Below are 20,339 nucleotides of genomic sequence, written 5' to 3' on the forward strand. Positions count from 1 at the left end.
TCAATGATGATGATGACAATGATGAAGGTTAGTAGTAGTAGTTGTAGTTGTTGTAGTAAAAGTAGTAGTAGTAGTAGTAGTAATAGTAGTAGTAGTAGTAGTAGTAGTAGTAGCAGTAGTAGTAGTAGTAGCAGTAGTAGTAGTAGTAGTAGTAGTAGTAGTAGTAGTAATAGTAGTAGTAGTAGTAGTAGTAGTAGTAGTAGTAGTAGTAGTAGTAGTAATAGTAGTAGTAGTAGTAGTAGTAGTAGTAGTAGTAGTAGTAGTAGTAGTAGTAGTAGTAGTAGTAGTAGTAGTAGTAGGAGTTGTCATTTTTTTTCTTCTTATTATCATTGTTTTCACATTCAGCCCTTCTTATTATGATTTCATTTGATTCGTCAATTTTTCACAACGCCACATGCATTTTTGAAAGGGTTTCCATCTAAAAAATTCAGAAAATTTTTTTCAAACTTTAAATAATTATCTAACCGGTACCGATACCGATTAATACGATACAAAATCCAAAAATATCTAAAAAATACGGAGCAAAAAATCTAATGAGTTGATACCCTAAGCACGTGCTGGGAACATTTCGAATGCAAATATTGCATTACCTAAGTAAGTATGTGTTTGTTTGTATGATGCAGTGCTGATGAAATACTCAAATGCTGAATATTTGAATACTCCGATGACAATTCGAAGATAACAATAACGATAATAGTTATAATAAATATTGATGGGAAATTTATTTTTGCCATAGTTCTTCTGAAGGTACTCGATTTAACAAAGGATTGAGCGTTATCACAATAAAAAAATAACTGTTTAATAGATACATAGTTTACTATTTTTTTCCATAGCTTGTTTTTTATTTAAAAAAATTTATTTTTTTTCAAATTTAGTGTTTTCGATATATCCGGCCAAATTCATTCACACAGATGATGGTCGGTACGATGAAGGTCCGTCTTCAGTGAAGAAGTTTCTGGAGTACACACATGTTTGGCCGGTGATGCTACAGCCTACCTGAGAAAGTAGATGCAACCAGTTTTAGAAAATCCATACATTGGGTGACATTGTAGTCCCAAAATTCAAATCTTTCATTTTGGGGAAAGAAGATTTTCTTTATCAGCTGCCCAAACTTGCAACGCCTTGTCTGCTCATCTGAAGAAATTCAACCCCATAAGTCTATGTAACTTCAAAAGGCTTCTAACATTGATTGGCTAGTTAGTTGATAGTACGTGTTTGTATATATGTCTGTTTGTAATGATATGTTTGTATATTTGCGAGTTTGTTTGTATGTCCGTCTGTATGTATGTATGTTTGTTGTTTGTTTGTTTGTATGTATGTATGTATGTATGGATGAAATTTCCATTATATTAGACGAATTGTATAACTGGTGAATGGGTTGGAACTAAATTCAATAACTTTTATCGTGAATATTGTTTGTTCTTGATCTTCTTCATATCATTTTTTATTCTTCTTTGTGTTATTGTTGTTGTTGTTGTTGTTGAAGCTGCTGCTGCTGTTGTTGTTTTTTGTTATTGTTGTTGTTTTTGTTGGAGTTGTTGTTGGAGTTGTTGTTTGTTGTTGTTGTTTTTGTTGTTTTTGTTGTTGTTGTTGTTGTTTTTTTGGTACCCATTAAAAATTATTAATCGCCCCCGAAATGGCACGTTTGAATACAGACCCACAAAAAACTTTGATTTATTTAATTGTTCTTTGAAACAAAAATCAAAACGCACATACATACACACATACAAACACACATATAAACACACATACAAACACATACAAACACATAAAAACACATACATATACAAAACTGTCCAATGAAGGCGCATCTATTATTAACGATTTATCTTTAATTAAAATCCCTGATGTATAAACAAAAAGTACCATCATAATATGCAATAATGTTTTATTTATCTCTTTCTTTGTATGTGCGTTTGTATGTATGTGTAAGTTTGTATGTGTGTGTAAGTATGTATGTATGTATGTGTTTGTATGTTTGTTTGTGTGTGTATGTCTTTTGTATATGTATGTGTGTGAACATACATACAGACATACACAAACAAAACAAACATATAAACAAAAGTAGCAAATGTTTTGCCATGGCAAGAATAATTCTTTCAAGTCACGAGCTAAGCTCGCATGTGCGTACTTGAGATTTTATTAAACAATACCAACATATACAAAAAATATACAAAACAAATACATAAAACATGCAAAACAAATACAAAAATTATACAAAACAAATACAAATACAAACTATAGCAACAATACCATATACAAAATTGTCACACAATACTTTATTCGCAAGCAATTACTAACAAATGTATAGAAACCTCAAACATCAAACATTTATAATGACGTCATTCATACGTCATGCATACAGACAAACAAATAAACATACAAATATACAAACAAACATACACGCAAACAAACAAACACACAAACATAAATACAAACATACACAAAAATATAATAAATATCTCTAACCTTTCCATTGTGACCATCATCGCTAACTTTCTCAACGTAATCACCGCCATCATTACCACCACCATTGACGTCATCGTCAGCATTGCTGACGTCATCGTCTTCGTCATTTTTGATGGCGACATCTATATCATGCGGATGTTTAAAAATGACATTAGTGGCTAATTAGCAAGCACTTTCTTTCACGAGCCCTCTCAAAATACAACATCGTCGTCATTATCATTATCATCCACACTATCATCATCATCAACATCATCGTCATCATCATCAACGGCAACAACATGATCATCATCAACGACAACAACATCATCATCAACAACAACATCATCATCATCAACAACAACATCACCATCGTCATCCTCACCATCATAGTGAACACAACAGCCTGAAAATAATTTTTTACCGGTTCGTCCGATCCGGTCGGTATTGTTATAATCGGATCTTGACGATAATGGCAAATTCAATCGGCGCGAAAATTTCTCAAAATCGAAACCCTCGAGTGTGTAATAAAATCCGTCAAACGGTTTATCGTAATAGTTATTATTGGTGTTGTAGTTATTGTTGCTGTTTTTGTAATTATTATTATTGTTATTATCATTATTATTGATGTTGTTGATGAGATTAGGAGTAGTTATAGCATCGTCGATGTTGTTGCTGCTGTTATTGTTTAAATTTTTCACCGATTCCAAAATTTTGACTCGGTGGCTCGAATCAACGACACCGATTGCGTCCAAATCGGTTTCGCCGATTAACCGACATACCGACATCTCGTCGTAACCGTTATCGAAGAAGCTATCGATGTATTGGTGCATCCCTAGCGGGCACAGCCAGTCCAATAGGAAAGATTTGTTCTCTTTCTCCATCTCTATTTCTAAGATTTTAAGATTCTAAGATTTTAATTCTTATATATTAAAAAAAGTTTTATTTAAATCGTCATAATGATATAATTTGTAGCTATATTGAATAGTTATGTATATATTTATCTAGAGACAATCATATTATTAATTATTATTTAATTAATTAGTTAATTAATTAATTAATACAATAATCATCCACGATGATGAAATCTTAATTAATGTCATCCCATCAATATTCTGTCCCCAACAGACAGACGCAGCAGGCATCACAACAGCACACCACTGATCTTACGGATTCACGTAAAATACCTAAAATATACCTCGGAGCATCTGTCTTTATATAAACTGGGCGCGTCACTGACACCATATATATATATATATATATATATATATATATATATATATAATATACATATATATACTTATATATACATACATATTTATCTACATATATATATATATATATATATATATATATATACAAATGTTAACGTGTGTGTGTTTGTTATTGTTTGTATGTGTCTTTGTCTTTTTGTGTGTGTATGGCGTCTCTGGCTTAATATACACATGTGTAATAATATATACAGACATGTGTTGCATATATATATATATTTGTATACATATGTATTTGTATTTTATTTGCCACGAAATAGCATTAGACAAGTTATTTGGGGTTTTTTTAACTTGTCTAAAAAAGATTTCAAGTCTATTCTTTATGTTCAATGGTCAAATCAATAATTTAACTACTTAAGTTTTTTTTTAAAATGCAATCATGTGTTCGAGTTTGAATCTCGATTCACTTGTAGCATGGCTTATTGCTAAGTGAGGTAAACAGAGGGGAAGACTATTTTTAAGATTTAAATGTTTTTTTTCGAAAATTGATTTCAAAACTGACATTTATCATAAAAATAGAAAGAAATACATTAATTTATTAATTTAGATGGCTTTTAGAAGCCAATATTATTTGTATGTCTAAATAAAATGAATTGAAATTTAGGCTGTGAGCAAAACTGAACTGGACAGCAAGGCACTCTCACCAAAAAAAAGTATTTATTTCTTCATTTTCAATTTCGTATTTTAATAATATTCCATTTAAAATATTCAATTATATTTATTTTTTTTCAAAATGGCTGATTAACGCGTGCTTCAAGTCTAAGTCCTAATTTTGGCATAATCCTAGGACAGTGTTTTGTTTGCATTTGAATTGAAAACAACTTATTTACATTTTTACAACCTTACAGATGTAAATAAGTTGTTGTAATTGTAATTTGTATAAAAAATGTGATAAGGCTAGGTTTGGGGTTTTTTTTTCTAGATTATAATTTATATTTCTAAAAGTATTTTCACGCTTTTTAATCATGTACACTCCCTCATTCATACTTATCTCTTCTTGTTTTGCTGTTGCGGGCACTGTTCTAGGATTTTGCCTTTTTTAAAAATTAAAATGTTTCATTACACACACGCGCGCGCGCACACACACACACATGTTTCATTACATACACATACACAAATGCTGTTATATGTTGTACTGGTTGTAGAATATATATATATTTACTATATATCTTAAATCTAGTTGTCAAATAAGAATAAGATAAATAAATACTGATTTTTTCATTGTTAACTTTCTCTCTCTCTTTCCTCTCTTTCTCTCTTTCTCTTTCTCTTTGAGTTATCATGTGATTAGTTTAATACTAGTCAATACTTTTATTAATTATTTGTTTTTTCTATAATATATAATTATAATTCATAATTGTTTGTATCTATTGTTTTTGTTGTGTTATAAATTATTACTGTTGCATATTTTTTTTTTCATAATTACTGTTGAGCTAGTCTTGGGTAGGTGTAGGTGTGCATGTATGTGTGTATGTGTGTGTGTTTGTGTGTGTGTGTCTGTTTGTGTGTGTGTGTGTTTTTGTGCGTGTGTGTATGTGTTTCTGTTTGCTTGTGTGCATCTGTGTGTGTATGTATGTGAGTCAGTTTGTGTGTGTGTATATATGTGAGTTTGTCTGTTTGTATGTGTGTGTGTGTGTGCTTGTCTGTTTGTATGTGTGTGTATGTATGTGAGTCTGTTTGTTTGTTTGCGTGTGTGTGTGTGTTTGTTGTTAATTAGTTTTCATTTGTTAGAGACTTTTATCTCATTAAGGAAGTAGAAATTGTAATTATTCTTATTATTATTATAATTATTATTATTATCGTCATTATTTTATTATTATTTAATTATTTTTAGTATTATTATTTTTGTTATATTTACTGCAAAAGCAAAAAAGTCCAGAGAAAAATAATATCTATGAGAGTTAGACTCTCTCTCTCAAAACATGGATAATGAAGATGAAACAAGTTCGTTACTTTTATGATAATAATAATTATAACTATAATTATTTTCATAATAATCGTAATTATAACTATAATTACTTTTATAATAATTATTATTATAACTATAACTATTTCTATAGTGATAATAATAATTTTTTCTATTTTGTACTAATAGCCAGTTTATTGAGAAAGAAGGAGAAATCCAGGCTAACAAGAAATCTGATAGGATTTTGGTGGGTGCCATAATAATAATAATTATAATTAATATTATTATTACAGTTATAATTATAATTAATAATAATTATAGTAATGATAAATTGTAATTTGTTTACCATAGGCTGTTGGGCCTGACAAATAACTTTGGTTACGTCATCATGCTGTCAGGTGCTCACGACATGCTCACACCTTTCAATGTTTGGTTTCATTCATTTTCTCTTTTATTCACTCATTCATTCGTTCGTTCGTTTGTTCGTTCGTTCGTTTGTTCATTCGTTTGTTCGTCCATTCGTTTGATTGATCAATCGACTGTTTATCTATTTTTTTATTATATCTTATTCATTCGAGTCATTCATTCATTTATCTCTATTCACTCATACCAATACACTTATTGCAATTTTAATTATCGTTGTTGTTATTATTATTATTATAAATTTATTAATTATTCTATAAATAGTTTTTCTTAATTATGGCATAATTATTTTCAAGGCAACTACAGCCAATGCGTCCAACGAAGTTAACCGAACTGGTTCACTCGTCGAAGATTGCAATCCCGTCGGGACTGGAGTGAGTTAGGATGATGACGACGACAACGACGATGATGATGATGATGAAGATGATGATGATGATGATGACGACGATGATAATGACCATGATGATGATGATGGCGGTGGTGATGATTTTGATAATGATGACTATTAGATTGATGGTTTTGAAGTTAGTGACAATCATTATACTACTACTACTACTACTACTACTGCTGCTGCTGCTACTACTACTACTACTAATAATAATAATAATGATAATGACGTCATCCAGGCGGTTTTACTAGCTGACATCATACCCGCTCTGTTGGTCAAATTAATGGCTCCAGTTGTCCTCCAGAAAATTCCATATGTGTTAGTTATATTACTATTATTAGTAGTATTGTTATTATTATTATTATTATTATTATTATTATTATTATTATTATTATTATTATTATTATTATTATTATCAGGTTCCGTATATGTGCCGTATTATTGTTCGGCGTGGCCAGTTTCGTGCTGGCCTCCTTTGGGGGCAGCGAACACGTCTACGTCAGCATTCTGGGTTTGTGGATGAATGAATGCATGAGTGAATGGATGGATGAATGAATGAAGGAATGAATGAATGGGTGGATGAATGGGTGAATGGATGAATTGATAGATGAATGAATGCATAAATGAATGGATGGATAATTAAATGAATGAATGAACGAATGAATTAAAAAATTAATGGATAGATAGATGAATGAATGAATGAATGAATGGATGGATGGATGGATGGATGGATGGATGGATGGATGGATGGATGGATGGATGGATGGATGGATGGATGGATGGATGGATGGATGGATGGATAAATTAATGAATGAATGGATTAATAAATGAATTAGTGGATCAATGAATGAATGATCAGGTGTTGTTTGTGCCAGCTTGGGCAGTGGATTGGGTGAAACAACTTACCTTGGTCTGATGTCGCATTTCAATAAGTGAATTGTTTCTTCATCTTATTATTCATTCATTCATTCATTCGTCCATTCATTCTTTTGTTTGTTTAACAATTTATTCATATAATATCAATATTTAACTTATTTGTCGTAATTCTTAACAATTAATTTCTCTCTACCTACCTATCGTTCATTCATTCAATCAATCATTCAATCAATCATTCATTCATTTCACCTACTTGTTCAATCGTTCATTCAATCCGTTCAAATTTATTCAATCATCTATTCATCCACATTCATCCATCCATCCACTAATTATCTAACTAACCCAACAGAAACGTCATTGCGACATGGAGTAGCGGAACGGGTGCAGCCGGCCTGCTGGGGTCAACGTCTTACGCGGGGCTGACCTCCCTGGGGTTGACCCCAAAGGTCACGCTTCTGATAATGATTGTCGTTCCTTGTTTGATGGCTTGCAGGTTATGATGATGATGATCGTGGAGAAGATGATGATGATGATGATGATGATGATGATGACGACATTGACATCAGTGTTATTGCTAGAGCCGTCATCATGGCCATCATCATCACCATCGTCGTCATCACTATCATCATCACTATCACCACCATCAACTTCATCACCATCATCAGTTATTTCCTCCTCTTGGTATCACCGAAGCCAGGTTTACTCACATCACCATCATCAGTCTGCTGTCGTAGAAACCACCTGAGAGATGATGAAGATGATGATGGTGATGATGGTGGTGGTGGTGGGGTGGACGGTAACAGTGATGATAATGATCGTAATGTTAATAATAATAATAATATTAATAATGATGATGATAACGGTAATGATGATGGTAATGATAACGAGCATCATCGTCATCCTGATAATGAATCAGGAAGAGCTGCTCGTCCAGATGGAGAAGTGGGGTTTGCCGGCTGCAATAACAACGATGGTCATGATGGTGATGATGATGGTGGTGGGGGTGGTGGAAGTGCTGATGATGATGATGGTGGTAATAATAATAATAATCCCGGTGAAAAAACAGCAATGCAAAAGATTAAATCACTCAAGGTGATGATGATGATGATGAGGACGATGATGAAGATGAGGACGATGAGGATGACGATAAGGACGATGATGACGATGATGATGAATTCAGTTGCAATGGTGATGATGATGATGATGATGACGACATCATCTTTTTTTTCGCAGCCAATATTGAAGTACGTGGCACCATTATTCTTTGTCTACCTGATTGAGTATATTATTAACCAAGCCCTGGTTAGTTTCATGATTGATTGGTTGATTGATTGATTGATTGATCGATCGATTGGGCTATTTATTTATTTATTTGTTCTTTCTTCTGTTCATTCATTCGTTTGTTTGTTTATTTATTAGTTTGTTTGTTCATTCATTTGTTTGTTTCCGTTCATTCGTTCATTTTCCATTTCTTGGAATATTCATTAATTCACGCATTTATTCATTTGTTAATTCATTTGTACATTTCTTCATTCATTGTTTTAATCAATGATTCATTAATTCATTCACTCATTCATTCATTCATTCAATTCAGTACGAGTTGATAATTTTCAAAAACAGTTGGCTAGCTATTCCGCAGCAGTACAGATGGTATAAATTTTATTTTCATTCCCGCCACCATCATCACCACCATCATCGTCGTCATCATCATCCTCTTCCTCGCCGTCATCATCATCATAACTTCCCTAGGTACCTTGTTTTGTACCAGGTTGGTGTCTTCATTTCGAGGTCATCCGTCAACTTCATTCACATTCCAATCGTTTGGGTTTTCCCAATTCTCCAGGTTGAATTATTTTTAGATTTTTTATGATTATTATTATCATTAATAATAATATTATTATTATTATCATCATCATTATTAGCCTATATTTAGCTTATATAGGCTTACATTACCTTGGCCATAAATTCGTTTCCATCAAAAATTTCACGTACAAATTTACTGACAATGTAAAATTTCAATTCATTTATTTACTCGTAAATTCACTCATTTCTTCACTCTTTCATTTATTCTTTTATTTACTCATTCCTTTCCTCACTCACTCATTCATTTATTCATTCATTCACCCATTCATTCACGCACTCATTCACTCAGTTTGCGGTACTGGTGTTGCTATCCTGTCAGGTGTTTTTCCACTACATAGCCTACATCTTCATCGTCTTCGTCATCATCGTCTTCGAAGGCCTCTTCAGCGGTGGAGCCTACGTTAATGCATTCTATGCTATCCTCCATACTGTTATTTTATCTTTGTTTTTTTTTTCGTTGTTTATATTTTGATTTCTTTGGCTTTTTTGGATGGCTTATTGATTGGTTGGCTTATTGATTGGTTGGTAGGTTGGTTGGTTGGTTGGTTGGTTGGTTGGTTGGTTAGTTGGTTGGTTGGTTGGTTGGTTGGTCGGTCAGTCGGTTGGTTGATAGGTTGGTTGATAGGTTAGCTGGTTGGTCGTTTTAGTTAATGGTGAACAATGTCACAACAAAACAACATCAACAATGACGTCATCGACAACAGCCGCAGGTCCCACAAGAAGACAAGGAACTTTGCATGAGCGTTACGTGCGTCAGCGATTCTTGCGGTATCGCCCTGGCCGGTGTCCTAGCCATCCCTATTCATAATTATATTTGTAGTCTTTGACTCTACGACAGCAGCGAAAACAATTTCCGGTTTTATAATTTGTTTGACTTATCTATAGTCTTTGTTACCATCTATTTTAATTATCTGTACTCTATGACGTCACAACAACGGCGTCAGTTGACGGATTCATAATTTGTTTGAATTATTTATAATCTTTGATACCAAATGCACATGATTTTTAAATTATTTATTATCTTTTACCAACAGCAGTAATAAAAGTTTAATTTCAGGATTCTAATTATACTATTTGTTATACACAGCTGTGATGATGCTATTATATATGCTTTAATTGATAAATTGCGCTATAAAAATGTATTTTTTGATCTGTTATATCTAATTAATTAATTGGTTTTTACCGCATTACTAGTATGATCGTAAATTCATTCTTTTATGTAGAGCTTTATTCTTTGAATTTTGAATTAACCTCGACGCTAATTATCCATAATAATTAAAAAAATAATAATTATTAGTATCATTTACATTGTTATTATATCTTACTTTTTTGTCGTTTATTCGTCTTTTACTTTGAAATTTGATCTAAACTTCAAACTCTGACCAAAACTGGACCGATTAATTCAATATTAATTATCATAAACTATTATATTTCATTATTATATATATTGTTCATTTTCCTTATAATTATAGGCTTTATTTACTATATTTACACACACACATTCATTTGAAATTCTTCATAAATTCACATATATTTCGTTTATCGTCTTCAATAACTCTAATTTTTAATGCATTTGTTTAATATTTTATGTATATTATATACAAAAAATATTTTTGTATTTTGTTAAATATGAAAGTTTACACATATACGCTAAACACTTACATAATTTGTTCATTTATTTATATTACAGTAAAAACATTAAAACATATAAATTTGTATCTGCCTGTTTGTGTGTCTGGTTGTATGTGTTTGTGTGTGCGATTATGTTCAGTTCACTTTGCACAAGTTTTCGTCTCTGACGTCAATATAATCTGTTAATTTCTTATTTTATAAACATCTTTTATTAAAGAGTAATTAATGTATTAGTTTAAAATGAGTCTAATATTGTAAAAATAAAATATTTACGAGGTTAGTGTAGATTATGGGAAAAGTCCAACTCGTAAAATGCAAAGTTCAGTTGTTAAACTCGTAAATTGTAAAACTCTGTTGTCTATGTTTAATCATCACAAAGTTTCCGGCGGCCATTAAAAGATGGTCGCTGTTCACTTGTATATATATAAGTATAGTAAATACTAATTTGTTAGTGAATCAAAAATTGTTTCAAAAATTTCAAATCGTTTGTAATTATCGTATTTTGTTGAAGTACCGAAGAAAGTTAGTGTTAATTAATAACATTTGATTTCACAACATAATAACAGCGTGAATCAGACTTTAGTAAAGTTTACGCTTTATGTTTTGCCGGGTTTGGTTTGTCGGTCACTAATCTGCTGAATTTATTTGTCAGATTTCTCGTTCTTTTGAAGTTTCTGTTCCTCATTTGACGAAACATCAGAAATCAAACATGACGTCGACTGTTCACTTCAAATTCAAGAGTAGTTTGGAGTTTGAAACACTCTCGTTTACCGGATCAGAAATTTCCGTGGCAGATCTCAAGAAAGAAATCATCAATATAAAGAATATGGGGAAGCTCATGGAAAATTTTGATCTTAATATAACAAATGCCCAAACCAGAGAAGGTTTGTGAGTTTTTGTCAATCATTTCATTTCTGTTTTTTTTATGTTTTCTCTTAAATTTTCTGTTTGATTTTTCTCACTAACTAAAATGACTTTTATAGAGATATTTGACTTTTTTACTTTAAATTATGAATTTGATCTGATCACCTCTCCTAGATTACAAGCCGGATGCCATGGTGCCTAGGAATTCATCAGTAGTAGTCGCTCGAGTCCCTGTTTTGAGATCATCCAGAAGGTAATTTTAACAATTTCTAACCATTTAAAAAAAAATTTACTAAAATTATATGAATTTTAAATAATAATTTATTTTAAATTGTTAAACTTTATTCAGAGACAATTTAAGGAGAGACTTAGCTGCTTCGCCCACTAAGGTATGTTAATCTTTATTCACTTTTTTTCAGTAATAATATTTTCAGTGATAATATTTCAGTAAAATCATTTTAATTTGCTCCCATTTGAAATAGCCTATATGGAGCTTTATATTTTTTATTTATTTTTTGTAATTAATTATTATTTTATGTCCCTGCCAATTTTCGTGTTTATTTTATTAAACGGACATTTTTTAGTGAGTGATTGATTGATTGATTGGGACAAGGGATGGGTTATGGGAGATGAATGATTGAATGTTTGGATGAATTTTATTTTTTTAAATAACAAACAGTGATTTTATTTGATGTTTGAATTGTTTTTTGAAAAAAAATGTTTTGAACATCATGTATTATTTTACAGACACTGATACTGTTTAAATGTGCATTTATTTTTTTATATCTTATTATTATTTTGATTTATTTTTATTGGTTTTTAATAAATTATTACAAATTTTTGTTGATATGTAAAAACGGACTAAAAACGACTAAATACTGGTCGGTCGTCTTATTACATCAACAAGAAAAACAAAAAATTTCATATGTGTGGAGTCCTAGATGCGTATCTATGTATATATATATATGTGTATATATAATATATATATATAATATATATATATATATTGTGTAATAATACACATACAATCGTCTGTGTTGTCAACTAAAACACTGAAGATCATTGTCAGGAAGTTACAGCACTACCTCCATGTGCCTAACTTATATATTTGCATATATATATATATATATAATACGCGATGTGTACTCATATCCTAATTGGTTTCATTGTTGGCTTTGCCAATGTTTGAAAAAATATGTTGGAGGAAGAAAGAAGAAGATGGTTACATATTTCAAAGATCTGATCTTTGTTTTTATTCTTTAATATGTCATTAATACAGTGTTACTGATGTATCAATTTTTTGTACTCTTTATTCCTATATAGATAGACGACACCTCATCACCATTGGAGATCCTGTCAAAGGTAGGGGACCGTTCCGTGTTTTCATCATTACCTTTCTATCTCTCTCTTCAAATCTTTCTAGTTCCAATTTAGCCATTAACCTTCCTCTCTCCTTGGAATTTATATAGTTAAGGATGTTAAAATCATCGAATAGTCATGAGTGTTACAGTTACTTGATAAGGATATAGGGACTTGTGTAGTTTATTAGTAGTATGCCCTGTACTTAAAATGATTATATAGTGCTGTGTAGGTCTAATTTTGCCACAAAAAAAATTATAAAATTTTCTCAATACCAAGCAATATGAAAAATAATTGTAATCTTTAAACTCCACTCAAAAAGACTAAGGACATAGCCTCACTTGAAATTAGTGAAGAAGAAAAGATTAGGACAATGATGGAGCAGTCAAATAAAGATTTTGCCAACGTCAAGTAGGTTTTTGAAAGTGTTTAATGATCTGGTTGATTTAGTTATGTTATACCACCAGTAATGGTATTTATTAGTTATAACCCACAAAATATACTAATTTTTTTCATAATTAATAAGAAATTCCTTCAACTTTACAAAAATCATGAACCCCTAATTAAATTCTCTTCAATGAACAGCTACAATAGAGTCCCAAGAATGCCAACTGGACCGGTGCCAAGGAATTACGTCTGTCACAGGTGTGGTCTTCCTGGCCACTACATTCAGAACTGTCCACGTTTCAAAGACCCAAACGTGAGTCTACTTAATAGAATCGAAGTTTAATTGCTTATTCAACATGCCCATCATCATAATCTGATCTTTTCTATTTTGCTCGTATGTTACAACTCTTCCTATTCATCGATGCTGTTTATAATTACTATAATTATTATTACTATTATGTCTTGTAGTATAATAGTTGGCTGTTATTTCTTTCTCTGTAAATCATCAACTGTTTTTTCTCATTCATATTATTTTTCTCGCTACTTATATAAAGTTATATTATCATCTTTTTAACTACTTAACCATGCGCCCCAACACAAAAACACAGTCGACAGAGACATTTCCACGTTTGAAGAGGAGCACTGGCATTCCAAACAGCTTCATGACGACAGTGCACGACATCAACACACCTGGAGTTCTCCTAACTAGCTCTGGGCAGCTGGCAGTACCGACTATTGATGCGTATGTTTCTGTGAAATTTTTGTATCGTATTTGTATTGTATTTGTGGGTATTTCCAATCCTAGCTTGCTCTAAATTGACATATGTATTTTTGTATTTCATTATAATTCATCTTATAATATGCTTGTATTGTTGTACTCTACAGAGCTGCATATAAGGAAGGTAAAAAGGAGAAACCTCCTTTTGTTAAGGACACAAACACGGCAAAGAAACCCGATCCTAATGAGAAATTGATCCCAAATGAACTTCTATGTCCCATTTGTAAGGATATCCTGGTGGACGTTGTGGTCGCTCCGTGTTGTGGGGAGTCTGCCTGTGATGAATGTAAGTTTTGGGCTTGTTGTTTTGTGCTTTTGAATTTCATTGTCTTATCTTTTTTGTAAAGTTTTTTGTACTATTGTAGTGACGAAATTAAATTTATTTCTTCTCCCTTTCAGGTATCCGTCACAAGATCCTGGCCTCCGACAACCACCAGTGCCCCATCTGCAAGGAGACCAACGTATCACCCGACGACCTTATAGCCAACAACCTCGTAAGGGCAGCAGTCATCAATTACCAGAACGAAACAGGCTATATGTCGATTGCCAAGAAGGAAGAACTACAACAACAGCAGCAGCAACAACAGCTTCTGCTGCTGCAACAGGAAAAAGAAAAGCAGTTGCAGTTACAACAACAGCAGCAGCAGCAGCAACAACAACAGAATAATATAAAACAAGAACAGATTGTCAATCCAGATGTTCAGACCACGGTTAATAATGCTGTTGTTGCTAATAGCCAGCAGCCACATCAAGCTATTAACAACATGGGGTAAGGAAATTATTCATTTAATTATTATATTCCATGATATTATAATATTTATTTATAGATATTTCATTAAATAAGTGGAATGTATCAAATGTATGTTCATTTGTTTTTCTTTCAGGTTGTCGAACATGAATGTAGACGATAAGGCGGGAATGATTGCATCGAATGTTGTTGATGCGGCTGGAAGGCTCGTTCAGAGAATCATGGTTAGTTTTGAAAGAGAGCTAATTTTCTATTGTATTATCTTTGTTTCATTTCTTTTTTTGTTTGTTTAATTTTGTAATTTGTTACAAAAATTTTATTGCTGACCTGGCTCTTCATTTTATAATGGAACTAACTTTTGAAAAATTAATTTTCCAGAGGCCTACCATTCCACAGCAATCTTCTGATTGGATGACGACGAGGATACCTATTGGTTAGTTATTTCTGTCTCTTTAATTTGATTGGCTTGCTAGTGATGCCATTTTGTGCACGCATGTTTCTGTTAACACTTTAGTTTTATACGTTTGTTATTTTTAAAAAATTTATACTTAGTAGTAATTGATAAAATTGCACCAACAGGTGATCCAGTGCCTGTGCCAGGAGTAAAGGGCGCGAGAATGGTACGGGTTTTGGTGGCCCGCCATCAAATTCCCCAGCAACCACAAGCCCAACAACTTGCGCCAACGTCTTCAGGAATGGTTCCAATGGGTTCCTCTGCCTATGCTGTTCCACCAATTAGATTCAATGTTCCTCCACCACCATTGGTTCAGCAGCTACCACAGTCGGGCTTAACCGTCAATCGACCACCGCCCATGCTAGTCTATTCAACCATTCCAACCAATCATCATTTGGGACCGCCTCCTGTTATTGCTCCAACGCCATTGGTTAGACCGGCTGTCAATCAAATTATGTACCAGCCCAGGATTGCTGGATCGGGTAATTTTTGTTTGAATGTTTCTCGGATAACTATCTCAATTATTGTTTTGTTAGTTTTTAAGTTTAAAATAATATTAATAGTTAATGTATAATTATTTTATATTAATTGTTGATAGGTCTGGCTCCTAATGACATGTTGCTAGGAACAACTTCTGCCTATGGCTACCATCCCCACCATCCAGGTAGTGTACCTATGACAGAGGAGGAATTCTATAGGGAGAAGCAGAGGTTGCTCAATTTAGAGAGGAAGTAAGTTTGACTCTTTTTTTTTGTCTGAAAATGTTTGTTTGATTCATGATAAGTGTCGTTAATGGCTTCAGCAGATGGGCGGGCGGTTTTTATGTTTATCGCTGTCATGTAATTGATTGCAGATGAGGGTGAATAATTCTAAGTTGTCATTGAATTATTTTTATGCTTATTTACAATTAGGTTTTTTTTTCAGATAATTTATGGTTTCATATTAAAAATAACCTGTTAAAAATATTTTGAGATAAGGATTCCTTTGATTCTTTGAATAGACAACAAATGATATTCTCCAGATCCAATTTATAATGATTTATTCCAGTTAAATTGCTTTAAGTTTTTTTCAAGAAGAGCAAATTTTTTAAATTAAATATGTCTAAATAAACAAGTTGTAGATTAAACTTAAATTATTAAAATCTCTTTCCCTAACTAGAAAAAAATCGAGTCAGTCTCCTCGTCCCCGATCAGGCAGCCCACCTGTCAATCACTCATCATCTAAGATATCATCCAACATGAAGGACATTTTTGAATTTGCTGAAGACATCATGAATCAAGGAAAAAAGTCTCAGCAACAGCAACATCCACGACGATCCAAATCTAGATCACAGAGCATATCTAGGTCAAAATCGAGGTCGAGATCCAACAGTATGCCTAGGTCAGTTCAATTAAATTTTTTATTCATGATTTTTGGTTTTATTTTTTGATATAATGAGTGTTTTTCTGGATTTGGTTAACATTTTCCTTAAATTTTTGTCTTTGAAGATCATTTTCTAGACATAGAACATCTTCACTGTCTCTACCTCCATCACCAAGGAGGCGATCCAGACATTATTCTAGGTCTGGATATTATTTTTATATTAATTTCAATTGCTTGTTCAAGAAAGTAAATATTGAAATGTTCACCTCTGAAATTTAAAAATCAACTCGCCCTACAGATCTCCATCTAACCGATCTCCAAACAACTACCAGTCGAGAAATCATCGATCCTCTAGACACAGACAGCCACTCAGTCGACGGTCAGGCTCTGCTAGACCCAGACATTCGAGAAACGACCGTTTAGACAGACCGTCTAGACAATTCTCGAGATCGTCGTCTAATCACAGGAGACGAGAGTTTTCTAGGTCACCAGTTGAACAATCGAGAAGGTCTCCGAACTACCACGTTCACCAACGCCAGCCGTCTAGACACAGACCTCCACCCAGACAGTTATCTGCATCTCCAGGACCCAGACATCCGAGAAATGTTGAATATAGGTCGTCGAGAATGAAGTCGAGGTCACCATCAGATCACAACAGCGGTAGGAGGAGGAGGGAATTTTCAAGGTCGCCCGCCGATCACTTTAGAAGGTAAGGCATTTGTTTACTGTGCTGCCCTATTTTGGAGTTTAATAATTTCGATTTTGAGTCTATATTGTGCAAGCATATTTTTAATATTTATGTCTCAATAAATGTTCTCAGGTCTCCATTCAACCGATCCCCACCAAACTATCCACCCTACCCGACATCCAGACACAGACTACCCCCAAATCGAAGGTCAGGGTCACCAGGTGGACCTCCAAGACATCCAAGAAATAAGGAGTATAAATCGTCCAGGGGGGTGTCGAGGTCGCCGTCCGATTATAGGAGGAGAGAATTTTCTAGGTCACCTGTTGAGCGTAGAAGGTTTGATATTTTTATTTTTTGGCTTCTGTTTTAATTTCATTTCACTTTTAAAAACATGTCAAGGAAAATTTAATTTTTAACTGTTTTTCTATTTAGAATTTTTCTTTCTGTTGAACTATTAATTTTTTATGGAAGGTTCAACGTGTTAATTGTTTATTATTAAAAAACCTCTATATTTATTTACTAAGAATTAATTATTTCTTGAAACCATGAGGTTAATGTTTTCAATTTTCAGCTGTTGATTTTTAAACTCTAAAATGTATTTAATGTAAGGAATTTTGACCTATCTATGTGTACTGTATAAAACTGCATTAAATTTGTTTTAATTTTGTTTGAAGATATTTTAAATTTCAATCATGAATAACTAATACCATGGCTAATCAAATTCCATCTACACAGATCACCTTTGCTGGCACCTCCCCACGTCCCAACCCCTCCAATCTACTCGTCACACCAACCTTACCAGCCTTCCAGAAACAGACAGCCCCAAACTAGAAGGTCACGATCACCACCTAGCGGTCCCCCCAGACATCAGAGAGGGTCAGGGTCACCAGGGGGACCACCCAGACATCAGAAAGGATCAAGGTCGCCAGGTGTACACTCCAGACATCAGAGGAGGTCAGGGTCGCCAGGTGTACCCCTCAGACATCAGAGGAGGTCAGGATCGCCGGGTGTACCCCCCCGACAGAAAAAAAGATTAGGGTCGCCAGGTGAGGCTCATAAACTTCAGAAAAAGTCTGGTTCGCCTGGCGGACCTTCTCCCAAACGTCAAAGAAATACTGAATATAGGTCGTCGAGAGTTAGGTCAAAATCGCCATCCTCTTATAAGAGGAAGCGAAAAATATCAAGATCACCTGCTGATCACACGAGAAGGTAATTCTTTTTGTTGCTATTGTTGTTGTTTTCATTGCTCGACTGGTTGATTTATTTGATTTGTTGAATTGTCAAATGAATTTATTTAAAATTTTGTCAACAGAGAAGTGGAGAAAGTAGAAGAATCAAAAGCAAAGAGAAAACGAACGTCGTCCTCGCCCATCGGTAAAGAATTCGAAAAACAAGTGGACGACGATGCCAACAACAGCAAGAAATTAGCCGGAAAGATTAAGGAAGAGAAGAAGGATGTTGCGGAGAAAGAAATGGATGGGAAGAAGGAGAAAGATGGAAAGAAAGAGAAAGATGGAAAAAAAGAGGCGAAAGAAGAAAAGGAGGGTAAAACAGAGAAGCATAAGAAGAAGCCCAAGAAGGAGAAGAAACATTCTAAGAAGCACAAAAACAAGACGAAGAAATGATCATACAATCGCCTAATAAATATGAACCCGATCCTTATTAAAAAAATGTTGATGAATCTTTACCTACAAAAATTCTATTACTTTATTTAGCCAGCTGTCACCACTAAGAATTTAAACATTCATAGAATAACTTCATTTTCCTTATCTAAATTTTATTTGTCATTCATGAAAATACTTCTTACTCCAAGTAGGTATTTTCGTAAATATACTGTGTATTATGTTTCTTAAACATGATTTACCAATTAGCACTCTCTTAATAATTATGATCCATCCATTCACCTATCTATCTGTCATTCATTCACTTGTCTATTCTTTCATTCATTCATCTATTTATCCACTCATTCATTAATGCCTTCGTATAAGGCGAGCATTTCTATCACATATGTAGATATGTATTATCAACATGAATGTATATATCCAACGCTAAAAATTCGGTAAATTTCATTGTTTACTGCATATATGCATGTATATATATATACATATATGTTGGTAATAGACCATAATTTTTACAATACTCTATAAATTCTACGGAATGTTTGGCGTTAATAGGTTTGTAGTTCGATTTTTCTCACTAAAGTTTTTTGGTGAACGTTTAGTTTATTAAAATTCAAAAGTTCATCTTGACATAGTCAATATTTCCCTATATATACGAGGATGATGATTCATTCGGAATTGAAATATGGCCTTATTTGCAGCATGAATTCGAAAAATAAGTTTATTTTGAATTTTAGTAAACTAAACGTTCACCAAAAAACTTTAGTGAGAAAAAACGAACTACAAACATTAACGCCAAACATTCGGTAGAATTTATAGAATATTGTAAAAATATACATATATATATATATATATCTCTATATATATATATTGTACATAAATAAAGTCGAATGACAAAGCACCTCCTTGTATATATTAATAACATTATTACCGTGAGACATTAGATTTTTCTATTTGATTTAAAATAAAATAAAAAGTGTATTTAAAATAATAACACTAATTTGACTCATAGTCGTGTTTGTCTTGACTGGCAGAAATGAAATTGTTTGATTAATTAGTTGATTGACCAGTCAATAATCACGGATTGGACATGTTAAAAGTTGATACTTGCACGTACGTTCATATCTTTCGGGCGCGTATGTTCTAGAGTTTTGTATTTTGAGTAGCGATTCGACACGAGGTACTTGTAGAAAAATCCAGGCATGTTTTGTTTCCGTCTAGTTAAAGAACGCTTAGTGGAATAAATTAAGAACTTACGAGGGAGATTTGTCGATTT

The 20,339-nt window shown here is 33.0% G+C and overlaps 3 protein-coding genes across 3 annotated transcripts; 2 read left to right on the forward strand and 1 right to left on the reverse strand.

Annotated features, from left to right (window-relative positions):
- Positions 1-3,143: 3,143 nt before the first annotated feature.
- HELRODRAFT_148668 (hypothetical protein) lies at positions 3,144-3,308 on the reverse strand (the record flags this gene model as incomplete). The annotated part of the gene is made up of 1 exon (XM_009030104.1): positions 3,144-3,308. A coding segment is annotated over one exon (165 nt), but the record flags the coding sequence as incomplete, so codon positions are not given.
- A 2,330-nt stretch (positions 3,309-5,638) lies between these two features.
- HELRODRAFT_194029 (hypothetical protein) lies at positions 5,639-11,031 on the forward strand (the record flags this gene model as incomplete). Its single annotated transcript, XM_009030105.1, has 15 exons — positions 5,639-5,660; positions 5,812-5,869; positions 5,974-6,049; positions 6,342-6,419; positions 6,672-6,751; positions 6,853-6,931; positions 7,293-7,297; positions 7,659-7,802; positions 7,975-8,075; positions 8,226-8,401; positions 8,543-8,611; positions 8,904-8,959; positions 9,059-9,152; positions 9,462-9,602; positions 9,877-11,031. The coding sequence occupies 15 exons, from the start codon at positions 5,639-5,641 to the stop codon at positions 9,997-9,999; spliced, it is 1,302 nt and encodes a 433-aa protein (XP_009028353.1). The 3' UTR covers positions 10,000-11,031.
- Positions 11,032-11,217: 186 nt separating this feature from the next.
- Positions 11,218-14,713, forward strand: HELRODRAFT_103401 (hypothetical protein; the record flags this gene model as incomplete). The annotated part of the gene is made up of 10 exons (XM_009030106.1): positions 11,218-11,326; positions 11,457-11,688; positions 11,843-11,921; positions 12,018-12,057; positions 12,992-13,030; positions 13,350-13,438; positions 13,613-13,727; positions 14,023-14,156; positions 14,300-14,478; positions 14,592-14,713. Coding segments are annotated over exons 2-10 (972 nt in total), but the record flags the coding sequence as incomplete, so codon positions are not given.
- Positions 14,714-20,339: the final 5,626 nt, after the last annotated feature.

This window comes from Helobdella robusta (genome assembly GCF_000326865.2).
Source record: "Helobdella robusta unplaced genomic scaffold HELROscaffold_65, whole genome shotgun sequence".
In the NCBI taxonomy this organism is placed as follows: domain Eukaryota; kingdom Metazoa; phylum Annelida; class Clitellata; order Rhynchobdellida; family Glossiphoniidae; genus Helobdella; species Helobdella robusta.